The 21,225-nt window shown below is 35.9% G+C and overlaps 3 protein-coding genes across 3 annotated transcripts in view; 2 read left to right on the top strand and 1 right to left on the bottom strand.

Moving 5' to 3' along the window:
* artn (artemin) overlaps positions 1-6,858 on the top strand; it is an 18,210-nt gene extending 11,352 nt beyond the window's left edge. The window contains exon 4 of the mRNA XM_016483912.1: positions 5,598-6,858. Within this exon, the coding sequence (XP_016339398.1) occupies positions 5,598-6,022 (425 nt within the window). The 3' untranslated portion in view covers positions 6,023-6,858. The remainder of the gene's footprint in view (positions 1-5,597) is intronic.
* Positions 6,859-10,130: 3,272 nt separating this feature from the next.
* On the top strand, positions 10,131-18,440 carry rad54l (RAD54 like). The gene is made up of 18 exons (XM_016483874.1): positions 10,131-10,422; positions 10,590-10,670; positions 10,759-10,863; positions 11,318-11,378; positions 12,212-12,347; positions 12,430-12,499; positions 13,252-13,540; positions 13,957-14,081; positions 14,443-14,593; positions 14,702-14,828; positions 14,908-14,982; positions 15,211-15,341; positions 15,434-15,544; positions 16,307-16,430; positions 16,587-16,665; positions 17,020-17,199; positions 17,311-17,474; positions 18,221-18,440. Exons 1-18 carry the CDS (start codon positions 10,420-10,422, stop codon positions 18,420-18,422), a joined length of 2,214 nt encoding a protein of 737 aa, XP_016339360.1. The 5' UTR covers positions 10,131-10,419; the 3' UTR covers positions 18,423-18,440.
* Positions 18,441-18,670: 230 nt separating this feature from the next.
* The window catches only part of lrrc41 (leucine rich repeat containing 41), a 7,791-nt gene continuing 5,236 nt past the window's right edge, over positions 18,671-21,225 (bottom strand). The window contains exons 6-10 of the mRNA XM_016483875.1: positions 21,072-21,218; positions 20,092-20,190; positions 19,870-19,998; positions 18,991-19,063; positions 18,671-18,909 (exon numbers count right to left, since the gene is read on the bottom strand). Of these exons, the coding sequence (XP_016339361.1) occupies positions 18,690-18,909; positions 18,991-19,063; positions 19,870-19,998; positions 20,092-20,190; positions 21,072-21,218 (668 nt within the window). The 3' untranslated portion in view covers positions 18,671-18,689. The remainder of the gene's footprint in view (positions 18,910-18,990; positions 19,064-19,869; positions 19,999-20,091; positions 20,191-21,071; positions 21,219-21,225) is intronic.

Below are 21,225 nucleotides of genomic sequence, written 5' to 3'. Positions count from 1 at the left end.
GCAAAGGGTCTGAATACTTAGGACCATGTGATATTTCAGTTTTTCTTTTTTAATAAATCTGCAAAAATGTCAACGATTCTGTGTTTTTCTGTCAATATGGGGTGCTGTGTGTACATTAATGAGGAAAAAAAATTAACTTAAATGATTTTAGCAAATGGCTGCAATATAACAAAGAGTGAAAAATTGAAGGGGGTCTGAATATTTTCCGTACCCACTGTATATATATATATACATATACATACATTACATTATATATACATACATACATTTATGCATTTAGCTTTTATCCAAAGCAAAAGAGGAACAAAAGCAATTCATCAAAGTGCCAAGAATATTTGTAATATACAATGCCAGGTTTATTTGACAACTAGATTAGGAAGCAGGTTTAGGAGGAGAAATGAAGTGAAGAAAAAGTGTTTTATATAGCGCTTTATACAATACAGATGGTTAAACAGGAAAATAACAGTTGATGCTTTAAAATTAATCAGTTACGAAACTATTTAATTTCAGCTGCAATGCAACTTTACAGAAGATAATAGTTTCATTATTCAGCTCAAGTCAGTTCAATGTTTATTCAGTTTAGTGCAGAGTTAGTGTCATTATCCAGCTCAATTCAGTTCATATTTTGTGATCCAGGAAGTGGAATATGTCTGTGCAAGCTTTGGAGGTATTGATACAGGAAGTGGTATATGTCTGTTGATAGAAGCGATTTACTGGATTTATGCTTTGATAATCGTACTGAATATTATCCAGATGTAGTTTTTGATAAAAATGTGATTTTCTCACCTTTTTGCTCAAAATTATGCACTTTTTATGAAACCTACCTATATTCAAGTGTTGATGAAAAAAGAATGCTTTAAGTTAGAATAAAACGGTTAAAAGTAGAGGCTCTGGTCTTTATTTTGGTGTATTGCATATTCAAATATTCATACAGCTAAATATACTGGAGGCCATGAAATTTTTGTGAAAATCATCAAAATCGCTGGCGGTGGCTGGCAACTTTTTTCAAAAATGCTGGCGGGGAAAGAGTTAATATATTAATTGTCTTTAAAACCCCAGGACAAAATTCACAAAAATGCTGAATAAAAATGATGAAATTAAAGTACTTAATTCAACATACAAAACACTGTTAGAGAAAACAAACGTGTAATTGCACGTTTGACTCACAGTCTTCGTTATTGAGATATAACTCTTTTGACAACTTCCCCATTTCAAATACACTTCAGTTTAGTTTACAAGCCTCATCCAGCTTTGACGTTATTGCAAAGTCTGTAATTAAAATAAGAGACTTTTCGTCTGTACCAACAGTAAAATTAACCCATCAACAACACTTGGTGATAGACGTGAGTAATTTCTAAATTATATGTTGTCACAAAGTGTGTACCAGAGGCTGTGTATCAAGTCATATAGCTAATTCTCTAGCAGACAGAAGCTCATGGATCTTCACTGAGCTGTTTCAGATGTGAAGGTCTCAACAAAGGTCTCAGTTACTGTATGTTTCATTAACTATCAACTTTGTCTCAGATGCTTTTCTTAAAATAACTTAGGAGAAATAGAAGTATTAACAAATGAGTCAATAGTTGACATACTGTACAGTAAGTGTATAGAGCTATAAAATGTGGATAGTGGCTCAGATCATTTGGAAATTTGATGAGGAATGTTTATTTATAATGAAACTTGTCATTGCAGACTTAGACCTCTAAAACAGAACTCAGTTGTTTTTTTTGTTTTTTTTTCCTCACCTTAATCATATTTCTGGGAAAAACAATTGAGATAAAAGAGATTTCATTGTGTTTTCTGTGATATGGGAAGCCTTTAGGTCGGAGGAAATGGGATGTTCAACCAGTTGTTTTCTGTCTTCTCAGGCTGAAGTTAATATTACATTTTCTGCCTAACCTGTCAGAGATCTGAATCCTTTGGGAATGATGCTTTACACTTTCTGTTACTTCAAACACTTCACAAAGACCTAATGGACGAATCTCACAAAACCTGTCAAAAACATGCCCAGATCATATTTCACCCCAAATTCATAAGAAAGAAAGGTGAAGAAATGTGACCTGGATGTTTATGTGAAATTCATCCTTCAACACTTTTTCTGCATTTATAGAGAAAATCTTTGTTGAAATTTAAGACGACGTTCTTCTCATCCTGTGATTCTGTGTTATGTCACAGTGACACATTGCTTCAAGGCAAATTCCTTGCAAATTATTCTATTTTTGTTCTTTTTCTTATGTTCAGTGAAATATCTGTGCACATAATAATGTAGAAACACGAGTGGAATGCAGACTTACTGTGAGGATCTCTTGTGAGGACATGCACTACAATACAGACTTAAGATATAGAAATGTTTTTGCTTTAATTAGCTCTAAGGATCTTCTGACATTTAATGCTGACATGCCCAGGTACTTTGTTTTGTGCAGTATGATAAACATGATCAGCATTAGCTGAGCCACAAGCTGACATGTTGGGCAAACAAACAGAGCCGTGTTTTTACAGATCTACAGACCCAGAGTGTTTACACTCACTCTTCAGGAAGTCAACCGTGATATTGACCATTTTGCTGCCACTGAATTAGACCCCATTCTCAAAAACACCACCATCAGTGGATGCTGACTGGCCATTAAAATACACAAAACAGCTCAAATATAAAATATATTAACAGATGTGAAAGGTACTGCTGGAGGTCTGCAAAGAAAATAGAGTAAAACATACTCTATTTAAAAGTTTGTAGTCTGTAAGATGTTTTTTCTGCTCACGACTGCATTTATTTGATTAAAAATACAGTAAATACATGTAATATTGGGAAATATTATTACAATTTAAAATAGCTGTTTTCTATGTGAATATGTTTTAAACTGTAATTTATTCCTGTGATGCAAAGCTGAATTTTCAGCATCATCACTCCAGTTTTCAGTGTCACATGATCCTTCAGAAATCATTCTAATATGCTGATTTGCTGCTCAAGAAACATTTCTGATTATTGTCAATTCATATTTTTGTGGAAACCAGGTTGCATTTTATTTTTCAGGATTCTTTGATGAATAAAAAGTTCAAAAGAACAGCATTTATTTGAAATAGAAATCTTGTCACTTTTGATCAATTTATTGCATCCTCGCTGACTAAAAGTATTCATTTCTTTCAAAAACACAATTTAGTTACCGCAAACTATGGTAGTATAGAACTTTCTTTAAAAAATGATTGTGGAATTTGCAATATTTAAATAAATATTTAACTAATGATTGTATAAGCGTAAAAAGAACTGCTTACAGCACCAACTGGGATGAGAAAGTATTTCAACATAAAAAAACGGCACACTTCACTTTAAGGAGGAGGATTGTTTCTTTACTGAGACTCACAGATGTTGTACACCAGTTTTTCCACATCCAGTATATTTGTCATGTTTTTCCCTGGCTCATGCATGCGATAGAATAAGCTCAGCTCGCTCTTCCTTATCAATTTTATGTTCCCGCTTCAAATAATCCAGAGCTCCTCCGTGCAGGTTTTGACACAGCCAATTGCTCTCTTGGAAGCTAATTATTGCAATCTTCGCCTGGAGAAAGTTTGAATCATATTCTAAGGTTCTCCTCACCTTGTGACTTTAAACAAAACTCTGTAAACATGATGTGGCATGTTGTGGGATGTTTTCAGCGCTGCATGCTGCAGTTGCATGAGATACAGTACAATAATAGTCCAGTGCAGTAAGGTGCTCAGCAAACAGCAGGAGGAATTTCACACCGTGGAGAGACGTGCACACGCTACACAATCAGCTGCTGAGGTGTGAACCAGGGCCACTGGTGTTATCACCTTTTTAAATGCCAGTGTTACATTACAGTGGGCGGATGTGCCTTGCGCTGGCAGGAATTGAGACTATTTTAATGCATCAGAGCCACGTGCCAGAAGCTGTATGCTCTGGAGAAATAGTTAGCCAGTGTCTTTCCAAACCAGAATGACTGATCATCTGTGGAACACAAAAGGTGCATTTCTGTGTAGAAAAGAAAATCCTGGCACTGTTTTCCATATAATGAAAGTGGGTGGGACAAGTGCCCTCCACTTAGAGCCCAAATCCTACCATTAGACATGTACAATGAAAAATATGTAGCATAGAATTCATTTTGAAACTATTTTCACTTAAAAATTGCTAGTAAATTTCCAAAGTTCAGATTTCAATAATTACAAAGAATCTGCAAGTAACACATTGAATTAACATGGAATTTTGAAGTAGAAATACTGAAGTAGCATTTTCTTGTAAAACATACTCCAGTAATCTTTGTTTTATTTACAATTTTGAAAAATAATTTTTTTACAGTGTCGCATTATGCCTTGTGTAAATGACATCAAACATCATTGGTTCTTGTATCTTGTGACCAAATGATATTTGCATCAAACATGATATGGGACATTTATTTGCCATATGTGATTTGAGAGTTACAGTGAAAGGCAGATTTTTAGCAAATAAATTGTTTAATATTTTCAGAAAAGTTTTTAATGGCCCACTAAAGCAATTATACAAGGTAATCACAGTCCCAGTCCTCTTGAGTGTGATGTTGCTTTTTACAAGTAAATGGTTTGACAGACTGTAAATGTGACCCTGGAGCACAAAACCAGTCATAAGTAGCACAGCTATATTTGTAGCAATAGCCAACAATACACTGTATGGGTCAAAATGATTGATTTTTCTTTTATGCCAAAAATCATTGGGATATTTGGTAAAGATCCTACTGTAAATATATCAAAACTTAATTTTTGATTGGTAATATGCATTGCTAATATGCATTTCATTTGGACAACTTTAAAAGCAATTTTCTCAATATTTTGATTTTTTTGCACCCTCAGATTCCAGATTTTCAAATAGTTGTATCTCGGCCAAATATTGTCCGATCCTTACAAACAATACATCAATGGAAAGCTTATTTAGTCAGCTTTCAGATGATGTATAAATCGCAATTTTAAAAAATTGACCCTTATGGACTGGTTTTGTGTTGCAGGGTCACAAATAGTAACGAAATGGAGTATATAAGTAAAGACAAACCTTGTAGTGTCTCAAAGACCCTCTTTTGTGTAAAACTTCTTATGCTTTATATACTTTATATAATATAATTTTTTATAATCTATAAACAAAAGTAATGACATCAAGTTGTCATTATAAGTCCCCATGGTTTGACCAAAAGACAAATGATATAATCAATATTGTTAGTTAAACTCTCACCACCAAAAAAAGTTGACTTTATTCAATTCTTGATTTTTTCCACATTTAATAATCAATAAATCTTTAAAATAGAGTTGGTATTAAAAAAGAAATGAAAGTGAAACAGTGAAAATTCCCAGTGCTGTTGGACTGTTATATTAGCACTCTGCTTGACCAATCAGATCAAGGACCAGAACTAAATGTTGCATAATTTATTATGCTTTTATGGTGGTTTTTGTCATTTTCAAACTTAATATCCCCAATTTACCTTGAGCTACTAAGATATTCTTCAGAATTTCACCTATCGGTCACCCAGAAGAAAAAAAAGTCATATGGGTTTGTAACGAAATGACAGAATCTTTCACATTCTGTGGTCACTTCTCTCATCAGCTCATGTTTTCTGTCTCCTCAGATTCGTCCCTGGCCGAGGAAGGCGAGGGTCATCGGCTCCGGTGGCAGCGTTCCTCTACAAACAGCTCCAGTTCACGGAAGTCCACTAGGAACCGTAAGGAGCGGCGCAACCGTAAGCGAGGCCGGAGCAGCCAGGACTGCCGTTTGGAGAGGAAAGAGATGAAGGTGCGGGATCTGGGCCTCGGCTACAACTCGGACGAGATCGTGGTGTTTAAGTACTGCGTGGGGACGTGCATGAGCGCCCGTAAGAACTACGACCTGGCCTTGAAGGTGCTGACGGATAACGGCAGCGTTTCTGGCCGCAAGGTGAGCACTCACCCCTGCTGCAGACCCACGCGCTTCGAGACCGTCTCCTTCATGGACGCCCAGACGAGCTGGCAGACCATTAAATGGCTTTCAGCGGCCAACTGCAGCTGTGTGGGATGAGAGAAGCCGAGGAGACGCAGCCGCTAAAATCAACCCAAAGCTCCGGTGTAGAAAGCGAGGGAATTCCAGTGCAAGGAACGGGATGCAGCGCTCCTGATGATGCACTGCAAACGCAGCGGATCTGCTAGCGTCAGCACAGGAACCACAGGAATACGGGACGTCCTGCAGGGAGACGGTCGGAAACCGTAGGGATTTGCATCATGTGACCTTGGAGAGCTGTGAAGCGAGTCGTCACATTCCTGCTCCAGACTGCAGTTCTGCATGGAAAGTTTGTGAAAAGTAGCTTGAAGGCCTACATTTCACATGATCTGAAATTGGAGGTGTTTTAAGAACGTGGATATCATGAAGGTTCATTATAACAGAACAGAAGGTGCTTTTAATTCACTTATCAGCTCAGCATGTGTGTTTAATATACACACACTTTCCTTAAGCCATGTGCACACTACAAGACTAAAGTGTGTCACTTTTTTATGTTTGTGAGTAGTCTACAACAAAAATTTCCAGGTTTTTTATATTTTTTTCAGATATGCATGTTGCATGCAGCATTTTACCAGTTTGCAGGCCGGTTCTGAATGCGAAGTGGTGGAGTCCTGCATCGGCTCTTTATAATGATGAAATCATGCTCGATTACACTGCATGTCTGGACGTATGCCTAGTTATAACACTCTCTTCCATCATCTGATCATCATTAGATGAATTACTGCTGCCATGATCGCTAGAAAACGTACACAAACTATTTTTAACTATTTTCAACTCTTTTCTCTTTTAAACAAATTCCGCCTGCTTTCCATAAGCAGTACAAGCTCTGAATTTTTGGAATAATGTTGTATTCAATAAAAGGCCTGTTTTACATAGAAATTAATCATTCTTGGATTTAAAAGAATGTCAGTGACCTAATTTACATTATTGCTCAAAAGTTTGGAGTCGGTAAGAAATTGATACTTTTATTCAGCAACAGTTGACCAAAGTGAGAGTTAAACATTAATAAAGTTACAAAAGATTTCTGTTTCATAGAAATGTTCTTTTTTGAAAGTTCTATCCATTAAAGGATCCTGAAAAAAATATTCTGGTTTCCACAAAAATATGAAGCAGAACAACTGTTTTCAGCATTGATAATAATTAGTTTATTAGCATATTAGAATGATTTCTGAAGGATCATGTGACACTGAAGACTGGAATAATGATGCTGAAAATTCAGCTTTGATCACAGGAATAAATTACACTTTAACATATATTCACAATATTACTGTAATTTTACTGTATTTTTGATCAAATAAATGTGGCTTTGGTGTGCAGAAGAGGCTTCTTTAAAAGTGAAAATAATACTACACATTGCTGTACCAGCACAGATGAAAATGTATCGCGGGTTGTTCATGAATAATATGCAGGTTTTTGCAAGCAAAACTCTAGTGAATTGACCCGTGAGTGTTTAAATGACTCGGGTTGACTTGTGACCGTCTTGTAATGTGCTCTTGGCGTTACACACTTGCACAAACACAACCAATAGCTAACCAGTTATCCTGATGCCACATTCAGTAACCTCTGCTATCAAGAAATACCTCTTTCATTTCGAACTTCTTTGATCAACATTGTTTTTTGTTTCACTGCTCGAGTGGATATCTCTGTTTTCATGTTCTAGATCTTTGTCGGGATACGTGACATTTGATTTGCCAGTTAGATGAAATGGTGCCCTGGCTAAGGTTCGTAGCATACAGCACTGTACTGGTTTACCAAAATGTATTTTAATTGAGACATTGTCACATTTCATGTTTTTGTTCTGTGTTTTTGGGTGTTGACTTATTGTATGCAAGTTGAATGACATACCAAAGCGATAGATAGATAGATAAATAGCAGATCACCTCAGGTAGGGACAGTGGGCAGTAGAAATGAAACCTGTGGTTTACACTTCTATAATCGACCGTCACGCTCTTCTATTCCATTTCTCACACTTACGGTATTAATCTCATGGTTTACTTTAACTTTTGCTTATATATCACGTGTAATGTTTTCAAAGACACTATAATTACCTGTGAACTCATTCTCAGAAGAACATGTCTGGATCACGTGTTCCACTGTAAATTCAACAGAAAATTTTACTTTATTTTTCAGAAATGAAGCCGATTTTTAGAATTTCTTTGACATTATTTTCATATTTTTAATTTCATCAATTAAATATATTTCTCCCAAAACTCACATTCTCGATACTTTAATGTAAAAATATAATGCATAAATGATATTGTATTTATACATTATAGTAGTATTTGTTGTACATGTTTTTTTACTGTAGTACATAAAATGACTGTTACAGTACATATTGCATCATTTTTTATTTTTGTATTATTATTTTTTAAAGGTGACCATAATGTGTTATCATGAGATTCACCCTCAAACTAAAAGCATTTTATGATTAAGGGAATTAAAAATCACAAATTCCATTTTTGTTACTGCCTTTGAATGTAACAGGGATTTTACCAACTGTTTTGTATTGATATTAAGCATTCGATTAATAGAAAACATCATAGAGTAGACATCAGCTTAAACCTCCTAATGTTTTGTTAGATTACTTGCAGTGTTTTGGCCCTGTTTTTGTGTTGCATTTCTGTTTTTTGACTCCTAGATCATAGATCTAATAGATTATCTACTATATTATCCAACATTTGAAAGATGCCAGATGTTCATCACATGATGACACATCACTCGCTTTATATAAATTGCAATAATGTTGTTCTGATAATCTGGTTGGTTTTGGTCAGTTTTGAGTTTTATTCCTCTGAGACCTGAGGAAAGCAGGTTTAGTCTTGAACTGCTCATTTGGTTTCCCAGCGGCGCAGTGAATTCCTTTCCTTCAGGATGGCATCATTTTACCCTTTGGATGCTATGCATCCCCTGCTTTATTTAAGGGAAATTACTGCTATTGTTTGATGTATTTATTGCATTTTTCTTTTTTTTTTTTTTTGGTATACATGTTATCATAATTATATTTTGTATTATTTAAAAAATGTATATACCTGGAATTTATTGCTCAGATTTTTATACAGATGATGAATTTAAAGAGAAATACATTTTATCTTTGTGTGTCATACCACGTGTTTCATTTTCTGTTTTGCTTTGCACCAACATTTACATACCAGACAAGTCAGTTTCTCTCTCTATGAAAACCACTATAAACAAATCAATAGGCTAATGCATTTTCGAACTAATATAAGTGATATTAGTAATTTTCAATACTATTTAGGGCAGATAGGGTGGACTGTATGCACATTCAGACACAGGGACGCTTTCACTCACCTTTTGTTCTAAAAGACCCAAACACTAACAGCACATGGGAAGACCGTAATCAGACGCTTGTCTGTTTAGTATAAACATGTTGTGCTGTGAGAGCATTCATATGGAAACTTTCTGCTGAGGCCTTTATGTGTGCTAAACAGTAAACAAGTTAATATACTATTGCAATAACATATTTGTTCTAGTATCACATAGAATTTAGGATGGCCATGAAATGAAGGCAATTTATGCACAGTGCTGTGGAGACGTCTATGTTCTCTGGGGCTTACTAATGCTCACATCTTTCTATTGAACTACTATAACTTTACTTGTCTTTTCTGTTATTTTTCACACAAGAGATGATGAATTCATGATATTTGACCCCTGAGAAACCGACCCCTGCTGCCAATGCTGCAGACAGTCAATATAAATATAACCCACCCGCGCCATCTAGCGGACGTTTATATAAAATACGCTCAAAACATTCAGATAAACCTTAGAATTCCGAAGTAGAATCTAAAAATGCATGTTTAGCCGATAACATACAGCAGCACAGAAACCTTAAGGAAAATCCTATGTTTTAAAACTATCTTTTACTGTTATTAACAAACATACAACCCTTAATATCAAGTAAAATAAAAGACATTATAAAAATATATATTTCTATTTTGATGCCATGGGGTCACTTACACTGACAAGTAATGACAAATAATATTATGTAATAAAATTAAATATTTATAATATTATTATAAAACGCTGAATTAGTTATGATGTTCTGTCGCTCTCCTGTCGGAGCGGTATTTATTTTTCGAAACGCATGTCGGAGGGTTTGTCCCTTCCCGTTCGCCGTAGTGTTGTGTGTTAACTATGCGCGGGACTCTCAAATACGCCGGTGTTTGATAACGAAAACAAAAGCTAACATTTTGGTTACTTGATATGTTCTTAAATAAGATGTTCGTGGTAGTTTAAAACGACGAGTTTTTGCTGTGGGAGTTATTTATTTAATGCAGAGGCAGGGCGCTTCTGCTGCCAAAGTAAGAAGAAAAAGAAGAGAAGGCTTTTGTAAAAAAGACAGAAAAAGGCACATCTATTTAAATGTATTCATTTAATTTGGATTAAATTCCTGATTCAGAATGGTAGGTTGCAATTTTAATCTCTCAATTCGTTATAAATGTTGATTCATGTAACGTTATGCTTAGATACCTGTAACGTTAATCTTCATGTGTACGCATTATGTTCTGATTGTTGTTGATTCGTGTTCAGTAAGTTCATTAAAACCTTCTGCAATTATTAATACCTGCAGAGGAGAAGTCTAGCACCCAGTCAGGTGGCCAAAAGGAAACAAGGGCCGGATTCAGATGATGAGGACTGGGAGCCTGGCATCGTGAGTCGGTCCCAAAGCTCTTGTCTTGACTGAATTCTCAGCATCAGTGAGGACATGATGGACTGTTTACACTGGTTCTACTTTACAGGCATCACAGAGTAAGAGAGGCTGTCGAGAAACCTACATCTCTCCCTTCAGAAAACCCCTGACAGCGCTCACCAACAGACCCCTGTGCACAGATGGCGAGGAGCATGTGAGTTATATTTCAAATGAAACACTAGTATGGGAACACACTGGAAATCTAACAGATAATAGAACTAAAAACAGAAATGCAAGACATGATAAATCCTGCTTTTGGGCATATGTGTGTGAGGACAGCCATACATAAATGTAAATATTGCCGATTTCTAAAGCATTCACATTTAAACCTAGAAAGACTTTTGCCTTCACATTGGGATTTCAGTCGTCCTGGATAACAGACAGCTTGGGCAATTTTTGTATTGATGCATTATGATATACATGATAGTTTTGACAGGAAATTTCAGTATCCTAAAGGATAATTTTACCTTGTAAATGTGCAGTATTCATGTACAAGGCTATTGATAAATTCTGGGAGGTAGCATTGAAATATGAAGGGGCATTACTATAATTATTCATTATCGTATAATTGTTTAGATTCTATAACTAATCACTTTAACTTCTCACAGGAAGCATTCATTCGCAAGATCTTGTCAAAGCCATTTAAAATTCCCATCCCAAATTATTCAGGTCAGTCTGTACTCATAACTCACTTTCATTAATGGTTGACCGATATATTGCCAAAGCTGATATTTGACTTTTTTTTTAATGATCTGCATTGGTCGATGTGTCAGTAAGGGGATTTTTGTTTTTACAGCACTAAGAACGTGAGCACCTGATCATCTTCATTAGTTTACTGTCTCTGTTAAACAGTTTTGTCTCTTAATTTATTACCAGCTAAACAATTCTATTTTATAGATAGTGTGTTTTTTTTTTTTCATATATATTCATTTTCAAGTTTTTTCTGATTTCGTAAATATTATATTTAGGGCTGCAAAACGATTAATCGCATTCCAAATAATAGTTTATGTTTACAGACTATGTGTGTACTGTGTATATTTATGATGTATATATAAATACACACACATGTACGTAAAATATGTTAGATTTATATATAAACTATTTATATTTATATAATATAAATTATATGCAAGTATAACTACATATACATACAAATATATATTTTTAAAATATATACATATGTCTGTAATGTATTTATATATACATAATAAATATACACAGTACACAGTACACACACACACATATAGCATGTAAACATAAACTTTTATTTTTGAATGCGATTAAGTACGATTAATCATTTTGCAGCCCTAATTTTATATAGTGCTACTTCAGCATTTGTCATCGATGTATTTTTACTATCTTTTAATTAATGGTGTGATTTTTATATTTACACCAAATACACAAAATAATGTTCCTTTTAGCAGCATCATATGACCCCTTTAAATAATTAGCGTGGTAAATGTATTGTAGGGGTTCAGATGTGCTTGTGTTGCTCTGATCAGGCTCGTTGGGTCTGCGGGCTCTGGGACTGAGGCGGGCCGGGGTGAGGAAGGCCCTGCACGACCCGTTTGAAGATGGAGCTCTGGTTCTGTACGAGCCGCCTGCCATCAGCGCTCATGAGCTCATCAAAGCTGACAAGTCAGTGGCGTCTGATGATTTTCAGAGGTGTCTTACATTGCAGCTGCACAACATGATCACTCTCTGATTGGTTCCTTTGCAGGGAGACGTTACCCGTGCATGTGGTTGTCGATCCAGTGCTCAGTAAAGTGCTTCGACCCCATCAGCGAGAGGTATGATTATCAATGATTTAGGGGTGTAGTAGTGATATGGTTATCCCAGAATAATCTCAAAATGCACAATTATCAGTCTGATATATTAGCTACACCCAACCCTTTGTTTTCTATACATTTCTAGATCTCTATCCCATATTTTTGGAAATAGGTAAGCTCATTTACGCCACAGATATAAAAAAAAGAAAAAAAGTAAATAAATAGATAAAAATGGTAATTGCAACTTTTTGTCTCATATTTCTGACCATTTTCTTGCAATTCTGAGAAATGTAAAACTTGTAAAAACTAAACTCACAGTTGCAAGAAAGAAGTCAGAATTGCGAAATAAAAAGTTGCAATTACCTTTTTATTAGTGGAAACAATACAGACTTTTCGTCTCAGAATTTCAAGTTTATATCTTGCAATTGCAAGTTCTAAATTCGCATTGACTTCTTCACACTACTCAGAATTGTGATGGAAAATAAGTCCGACATAAACTCAGAATAGTGAGAAAAAAGTCAGAAATGTGAGGTAAAGGTATTTTTTTTTCCATAGTGGAAATAAGCTTCCATATTTCCAAAATATGGGCTAAATATAGACATTTCTAGAAAATAAGGGTTATAATTTATTTATTTATTTTTGAATTTCTTGAATTTAATTTTTAGTTAACACTTGTGATGGAAATAATCAAATTTTTAGTAAACATCTGTGATGGAAATAAGCTTCTATATAGAAAAGACCTTTCAAATCATCCTTACAATGTTCTTCCGTAGGGTGTGAAGTTCCTGTGGGACTGTGTGACAGGAAGGCGGATTGAAAACTCGTACGGCTGTATAATGGCGGATGAGATGGGGCTGGGGAAGACGCTGCAGTGCATCACTCTCATATGGACGTTACTGAGACAGAGCCCTGATTTCAAACCTGAGATCGACAAGGCCATCGTGGTGTCGCCCTCCAGCCTCGTGAGAAACTGGTACAATGAAGTGGGCAAATGGCTTGGTGGACGCATACAGCCTCTCGCTATCGATGGCGGCTCCAAAGACGAGATCGATCGCAAACTTGGTATTTGATTCGTTCTTTTTATTATTACAGGAGTTAAAAACAAGATCAATTCACTTGAGATGCAAAGCTTATCCAAATATATTTTAAAGTCATTTTGTTTCTCTTACCCCATTGTTTTATCATTTTAAGCATAAACCTCACTAAACTGTGTTAAATTTCCACTTAAAACAAGACACCTTTTTTCCAAATTTATCATGTTTTTTTTTTTTCAACTGGGAAACAATATGCTTAGCCAATTAATGGCAGTATTGATGTTTTTTGTAAATAATGTGTGAAATGAATGTTTAATTGCAGTAATTTGGCCGTAGAAAACCCCACACTGGGTGCTCACTGTACATCAGACTTCATCATTTGTTTTAAATGACTCTGTTATCCATCTTCACTACATGTTGATGTCATTGCATGTGTTTTTGCAGAAAGCTTCATGTCCCAGCATGGCATGCGAGTGCCAACTCCAATTCTGATAATATCCTATGAAACCTTTCGCCTCCACACAGAAGTCCTGCACAAAGGCAAAGTTGGGCTGGTTATTTGTGATGAGGTAAATGTACTAGAATAAGTATATAATAATGTTCATAAGCCAGGAAATATTAGGGAATTTCTTTTATTTTTATTTTTTTTATATCATTTTAGTCCGCAAGCATGCATTGTTGATTAAAAGTGACCGTAAAAACATTATAATGTTACAAAAGAAAAAAAAAAAGTATCACAATCTGAAGGATCATGTGACACTGAAGACTGGAGTAAAAAAACATCACAGGAATAAATTCTATTTTAAAATATATTACAATAGACGACAGATCTTTTAAATTGTTATAATATTTCACAATATAACAGTTTTTACTGTGTTTTTGATCAATAAATGCAGCGTTCATTCTGTATGTCATGTGTTATTGGTTTAGGGTCACAGGCTGAAGAACTCGGACAACCAGACGTACCAGGCGCTGAACGCTATGAACGCCCAGAGGAGAGTGCTGATATCTGGGACTCCCATTCAGAACGACTTACTGGAATATTTCAGTTTGGTGCACTTTGTAAATGCTGGTATTCTTGGTAAGAGACCTTTCATCATTCCATTTTTGCATGACCCTGTGGGAGAACTTTACTGAAGCTTTATTGAAAAACATTAATTTGCGTTCATGCGTCTGCCTCTTCTCTCAGGCACAGCTCAGGAGTTTAAGAAACGCTTTGAGATCCCGATCCTGAAGGGTCGTGACGCTGACGCCAGTGATAAAAACAGGGCAGCCGGAGAGGAGAAACTCAAGGAGCTCATCTGCATTGTTAACAGGTGAGCTTGAGTCTACAAAAGACTCCTCCCAGTCTCACCATTCAAATCATTTGGATTAAACATTGTTTGTTTTGTTAAGGTGTTTGATTCGAAGAACCTCAGATATTCTTTCCAAGTATCTGCCTGTGAAGATTGAACAGGTTGTCTGCTGCAAGTAAGGGATCAATTGGTATTCTCTTCTTTTTGTAATAGCAAGGCTCAAGATAACATTATTAAACGTTTGATATTGTTATTTCAGTAACCAGCAACCTTATGGATGTTTGCCATCATTAGCACTTGAGCCAATTAGTTGGAAATGAGCATGTGGCTTTATTTTAGTGTGACTGTGAACATTTTTCCTTGAAAGAAGTATTAATGGATTCTATTTGTGTGTCTTTGTCAGACTGACTCCCTTCCAGAAAGAGCTGTATAAGTTATTCCTGAAACAGGCCAAACCTGTGGAGAGTGTGCAGAGCGGCAAGATCAGCGTGTCTTCTCTGTCGTCCATCACCTCGCTTAAGAAGCTCTGCAACCGTCAGTGTTCATCAGCATAATCAGCCCTCTCTTTATCCTTTCTGACATGAAAACCGTGCTTTAAATACAAATGTGTTTGGTCTCTCTGTTAGATCCTGCCTTGATTTATGAGAAGTGTCTGGCAGGAGAAGAGGGCTTTGATGGAGCAATGGATCTCTTCCCCCAAAAGTATTCCACTAAAGCAGTGGAGCCTCAGCTCTCAGGTCAGTTCTGACTCACGCTAGTACCCTTCGTTCAGCTAAGATGCATGAAATTCCTCAAAAGTGACAAAATTTGTATCACAAAAGATTTCTAAATCAGATCAATTCTGTTCTTTTGAACTTTCTGTTCATCAAAAGATGAACATCAAATGTTCACAAAAATATGAAGCAGCACAACTGTTTTCAGGATTGGTAATAGTAAGAAACATTTCTTGAGCAGCAAATCAGCGTATTAGAATGATTTCTGAAGATCATGTGACACTGAAGACTGGAGTAATGATGCTGAAAATTCAGCTTTGATCACAGAAATAAATTACATTTTACAATAGATTAAAATAAAAACAGTTATTTTAATCTGTAATAATATTTAACAATATTACTGTCTTACTGTATTTTTGATTAAATAAAAGCAGTTTTGGTGAGCAGAAGTCAATCATTAAAATATTTCGGAAACATTAAACATCTTATCAACCCCAAACATGTGCACTGTGGGCTCAGAGATGGAGCTGCGCCACAAGGACCATTAACACAATAGACAGAGTTGCACCATGGGACCCTCCAAGTATTTCTGATTCTTTATTGTTTTTCGTGCAAAGAGCATCACTCACATGCAAAAAAAAAATGCATGAACTTATCTGCCAGCGATGGGTCATGCTAGTGGCTGCAGAGGCACTAAACCCACATTTTTCATCAGAGCCATAACTGTGTGGCATTGAAGCCCAGATTCATTGATTTCTGACTGTAATCTATATGACTTGTTTTCAGGGAAGATGCTAGTTCTGGACTATATCCTGGCGATGACCAGAACAACAACGAGTGACAAAGTGGTTCTGGTTTCTAACTACACACAGACTTTGGATCTTTTTGAAAAACTGTGTCGAACCCGAAGGTGAGAGATTCATATAACATAAATCCAACATCAGAGATGGCCCACATTTCCCCAGTTACATTCTTTATAGAGGTTAAAAAATATATTTTACATGATTAGCCATGAACCAAAATATTGTTGAAATTGGTCTAAAAATATATATTTCTTCACAAATAGATACCTTTATGTTAGGCTGGATGGGACAATGTCCATCAAGAAGAGAGCAAAGATTGTGGAGAGATTCAACAACCCTTCTGTAAGTCTGTTTCCATTCAAACACATTGTGTTTAACCTGTCATATTAAGTCTATTTCATTATTTTAGTTCTTATTTAGTTTTTTTTTATATTTTCGGCTTTCATTTTAATCTTTAGTACTTTTATATGCTTTTTTCCCCAATATCACTATTTAGGTTTCATTTATTTTATTTCAGCTTCATGGTGTTAAAAAGTGAATAAATACAATTTTCAGCTTCAGTTGTAGTTTTATTTTTTGTTCGGTTTTAGTTTTTATTTTCAGCTAGTGAACATTTCTAATTCACATCTAATATTTTATTTTTAAGAGCTTTAATTTTAGTTAAAAGTCTTGCACACTTTAATTCTTCTCTTCCAGAATCCAGAGTTCATCTTCATGCTGAGCAGTAAGGCTGGAGGCTGTGGCCTTAATCTGATTGGTGCAAATCGCTTGGTGATGTTCGACCCTGACTGGAATCCAGCCAATGATGAGCAGGCGATGGCCAGGGTGTGGCGAGATGGACAGAAGAAGACCTGCTACATCTACAGACTGCTGTCGGTGAGAGATGTTTCCAAGATTATACAGGAAATGTCTCAAACAATAATTTGTAATATGTACAAAATGCTTAGAGTGGATGACTAGCCAGCTTGTTTCTTTTTCCTCTGTCAGACGGGAACGATAGAGGAGAAGATCTTACAGAGACAGGCTCATAAGAAAGCCTTGAGTAGCTGCGTCGTGGACGAGGAACAGGACGTGGAAAGACATTTCTCTCTCGGAGAGCTACGAGAACTCTTTTCACTCAACGAGGACACAGTCAGCGACACACATGACAGGTAAAAACACAACACTGTTAAAGTAGAGTTATAAGATTCATTTACGGATAAGGAAAATGCATAAGTTCAGGAATGACGCCCTGCGTCATATTTGCAGAATGAAACCCAGTTTTGCTGATTCCAAAAATACTCTAGTTTTGCTCTAGTATGAAACACTTTCCCTCAAAATAGGATGTATTTTGTAGCATTTTTGCTTTTGACAGTCATTTGTAAGGTGGCATCATCTTGTATTATCCTTTAAACACCAGAAAAACTGCCTAAAGACATGATTTATTTATTATAAGGAGATGCGAAATGCTTGGTGTCCCCCCTGCTTCATAGTAACACAGTAACACTTTCACGTGTGGCCAAAGTATTGCTTTTGTGTTGAAACTGCAATCAACCAGAAGTGTGAATCATTTGAAAGAGGCTGCTATAATTGCAGCTGACCACTAGATGTGACTGGTAGGGTCTGTCTTTGAGGCTTTGAATCTTTTTTGGTACAATCAGGAAAACGCCTCAAATGCTTCAAGGCTTATTTTGTGAAGATATTTGACATTTTAATGGAGGGTTAACATTTTGAATATTCCATTTTGACTGCTACTATTCATTGAAATTAGACATTTGACTACTTCAAGTCCATCAAGTTTTAGATATTTTGAACTCTGCATCATCAGTTAGATATTAAGACTTTTCTGAATTTTTAGGATGCACAGTGGTGTTATCTAAGGAGGCGGGATCATTCAAATCCATTTTTGTTCCGTCAGGTTTCGCTGCAGGCGCTGTGTGAACAGTCGACAGGTTCGTGCTCCTCCAGAAGATTCGGACTGCACTAGCGATCTGTCCAACTGGCATCACTGTTCGGATAAAAGAGGCCTGAGGGACCCGGTGCTGCAGGCATCCTGGGACGCTGCCGTCTCATTCGTCTTCCACCAGCGCTCGCATGAGGACCAGAGAGGAGTCGTCTGAGCATCATGAGTCAAACCTCTAGATCATCTGTGCTGGACACTGTGGAACTGATATCAGAGCGGCGCTTCCTGAAACTTTTCTACTGTTCAAATCACTAGTACACTGACTTTTTGCATTTGCTTTCATTGTATTTAATTTGTAAACAAATTCAATAATTATCTCCATCTATGTTATTAAAAGTATAATTATAACCAAAGTATAATTACTTTGTGCTGGTAATTTATTACCTACAATCACGTTTGCAAATGTCTACACTAAACGCTTTTGTCACATCACACTGATGTGATCTGCCATCGTCGACCTGGAGTCCCAGTCATCTGTTAATATATTACAGTATGGGATGAGCTTTCGCAGAGCTTGACCTTTGACCTCAGGGTCACGATCCAGTGGATTAAAGCGCAGGTCAAGCGTCAGCCGCTGAACAGGCCTGTATGTTTCCAGCAGCTGCGCGAACGCCAGCAGTTCAGCAGGAAGAATGAAATTTGAGCTGTTTGAAAGGAGAGATGACATTTATGTAACAACATATTTATTGGTGTATGAATGATGCATGTATCAAAACCAGCATTACCTAAGGTCTAGTTTTGTGATTTTGCTTGGGCGGCATCCTGAGAATAATTCAGCCATCTCTATGGCACTCGTTGCTGGCGGAAGAACAACAGATTTGTCATATTTATTCCCCGTTGAGTCATTCAAAACCCATACGATTTTTTTTCTTTCATGAAACACACAATGAGATGTTTTTGTAACTTTTCTTCAACAATTGAATTTACATATTCAGTCTGCTGCTCACACAAAGCTATATGGAAAAAAAAGCAGCAATAGCATCAAAACATTCAGCTGAAGTACATCATATGGTAATATTTCATCCAAATATAAATTCTGTCATGCATGATAATTTAAACCCATCATAACATATACACTACTATTATAAAGTCAGAATTTTTTTTTGTTTTTAAAGATGTCTCTTCTGCTCACCAAGGCTGCATTTATTTGATCGAAAATACAGTAAAAACTAATATAAACAATATTATTAAAATATTATAATTAAAATTTCGTTTTCTGTTGTAATATATTTTAAAATGTAATTTATTTCTGTGATCAAAGCTGAATTTTCAGCATCATTCCTCCAGTCTTCAGTGTCACATGATCCTTCAGAAATCATTCTAATATGCTGATTTGCTGCTCAAGAAACTGTTTTTATTAATGTTGAAAACGGTTAATATTTTTGTGGAAACAATGATACAGTTTTCTTCAGGATTCTTTTATAAATACAAAAAGTTAAAAAGAACAGCAGTTATGTGAAATATACATCTTGTAACAAAGATCACTACTCTCGATTTTGATCAATTTAATGAATCCACGCCAAATAAAAGTAATGATTTCTTTCAGAGAAAGACCCCAAACTTAGTGGTACTGCAGTTATTCTACAGAGGAAGTTCAGTCTTACCCAGGCGATTCTGGGCCAGCATCAGGGTCCGGAGGGAGGAAATCCCTTTCAGTGCTTCTACAAATGGCAGCAGGAAGTCCTTCTTTACAGCACACTTATCCAGCAGCCTGCAGTCTCTGAAGGACAGCTCTGAGATTCAGACAACAGCACAAACATTAGCCACTCATTTCAAGAATCAGTCTAGCTGTTTTTTCTCTTGTGTACTGCAGTATTATGTTGCACCCTCTAACACGGAACGTTCCAGAAACTGAAGAATATCCTGGTGACAGTCAGACAAGTTTATGTCTTCCAGCTTTAAAACCTTGAGGGATGGATTAGATCCTGTGGGGGAAAAATAAAAACTGTACTTTGTATCTTAATAGCCATTTAGTCTGGAAAAACATTTTTGTAATAAAAACGCCGTTTGGAAAACAACAGAAATAATTCATCACATTCAAACACTAGATGAAAAGATGAAGTGAAAAAGAAGTGCACTTAATTTGAACATGTATTGTACATCAATACATAAAGACTATTTAAAAAAAAACAAAAAAAACTGTACTTGCAATATGTTAATTTAAAAAAAAAAAGCCACTTAAGTGTGCTTAAGAGCATACTTTCAAGAGTTTCTTAATATTCTTAATATAATCATTATTCTTTATATAATTAAGTACACCTTTAAAAAGTAAACTCAGAAATAAAATAACATTTTAAAATGTACTTTCAATTTGAAATCACTATGTTTTATTAATCTTTTGTAATGCTTTAAAGAGGTACACTTATTTTGATGTAAAGTACTTGATTTTAAAACTGTAGTGTTGTTTAATATTACATTTAATGTTAATGTATTTTAAAGGTTCTAAAATGCAACTTCACATAAATAAAATACATTTAAATACAATTTTCAAAGGAAATTGCATTAAAGTATATTTGAGTTTACCATTAATGTCAGTACATTCAGGGTACACTTTAAGCATTTTTCAGTCAACCGAAGTAATTACGAAATTACATACAAAGACGTACTTAAGTGGGTCAAAAAATGTATATGCAATTAAGTATCTGAAAACATTACTTTCACACGAGTGTGCTGTTTTAAAGTATAATGTGTAATAAGTACTCATTACTCTTATGCTGAAGTGCACTTTTTTCATAAGGGTGACAAAAGGATGTTGAGGTCTTGTTAATGTCTGGCTAAACCAAGAACCGATTATTTGTCAGATTACCTGTTAATGTGTGAAAAAACTGCTGTGACAGATGTGTTCCTGTGAAATGAAGGCTGTTGAGTTTTGGAGCCGATGTCAGGACCGGCAGAAAACACGCCACCGTCATCGGGCCGGTGGATCTGACTGTCAGCTTCTCCAGACACAGCTCTGCAAA

Source organism: Sinocyclocheilus anshuiensis, unplaced genomic scaffold, assembly GCF_001515605.1.
Source record: "Sinocyclocheilus anshuiensis isolate Anshui unplaced genomic scaffold, SAMN03320099.WGS_v1.1 scaffold958, whole genome shotgun sequence".
NCBI lineage: Eukaryota > Metazoa > Chordata > Actinopteri > Cypriniformes > Cyprinidae > Sinocyclocheilus > Sinocyclocheilus anshuiensis.
Note: the sequence above shows the minus strand (reverse complement) of the source record. Positions and strands in the feature narration are given on the sequence as shown.

Bases quoted from the DNA above. Each gene is read 5' to 3' on its own strand.
- rad54l (XM_016483874.1), top strand. The intron at 12,500-13,251 runs GTATGATTATCA...GTTCTTCCGTAG, and splicing joins TTCGACCCCATCAGCGAGAG to GGTGTGAAGTTCCTGTGGGA. The intron at 15,545-16,306 runs GTCAGTTCTGAC...ACTTGTTTTCAG, and splicing joins AGTGGAGCCTCAGCTCTCAG to GGAAGATGCTAGTTCTGGAC.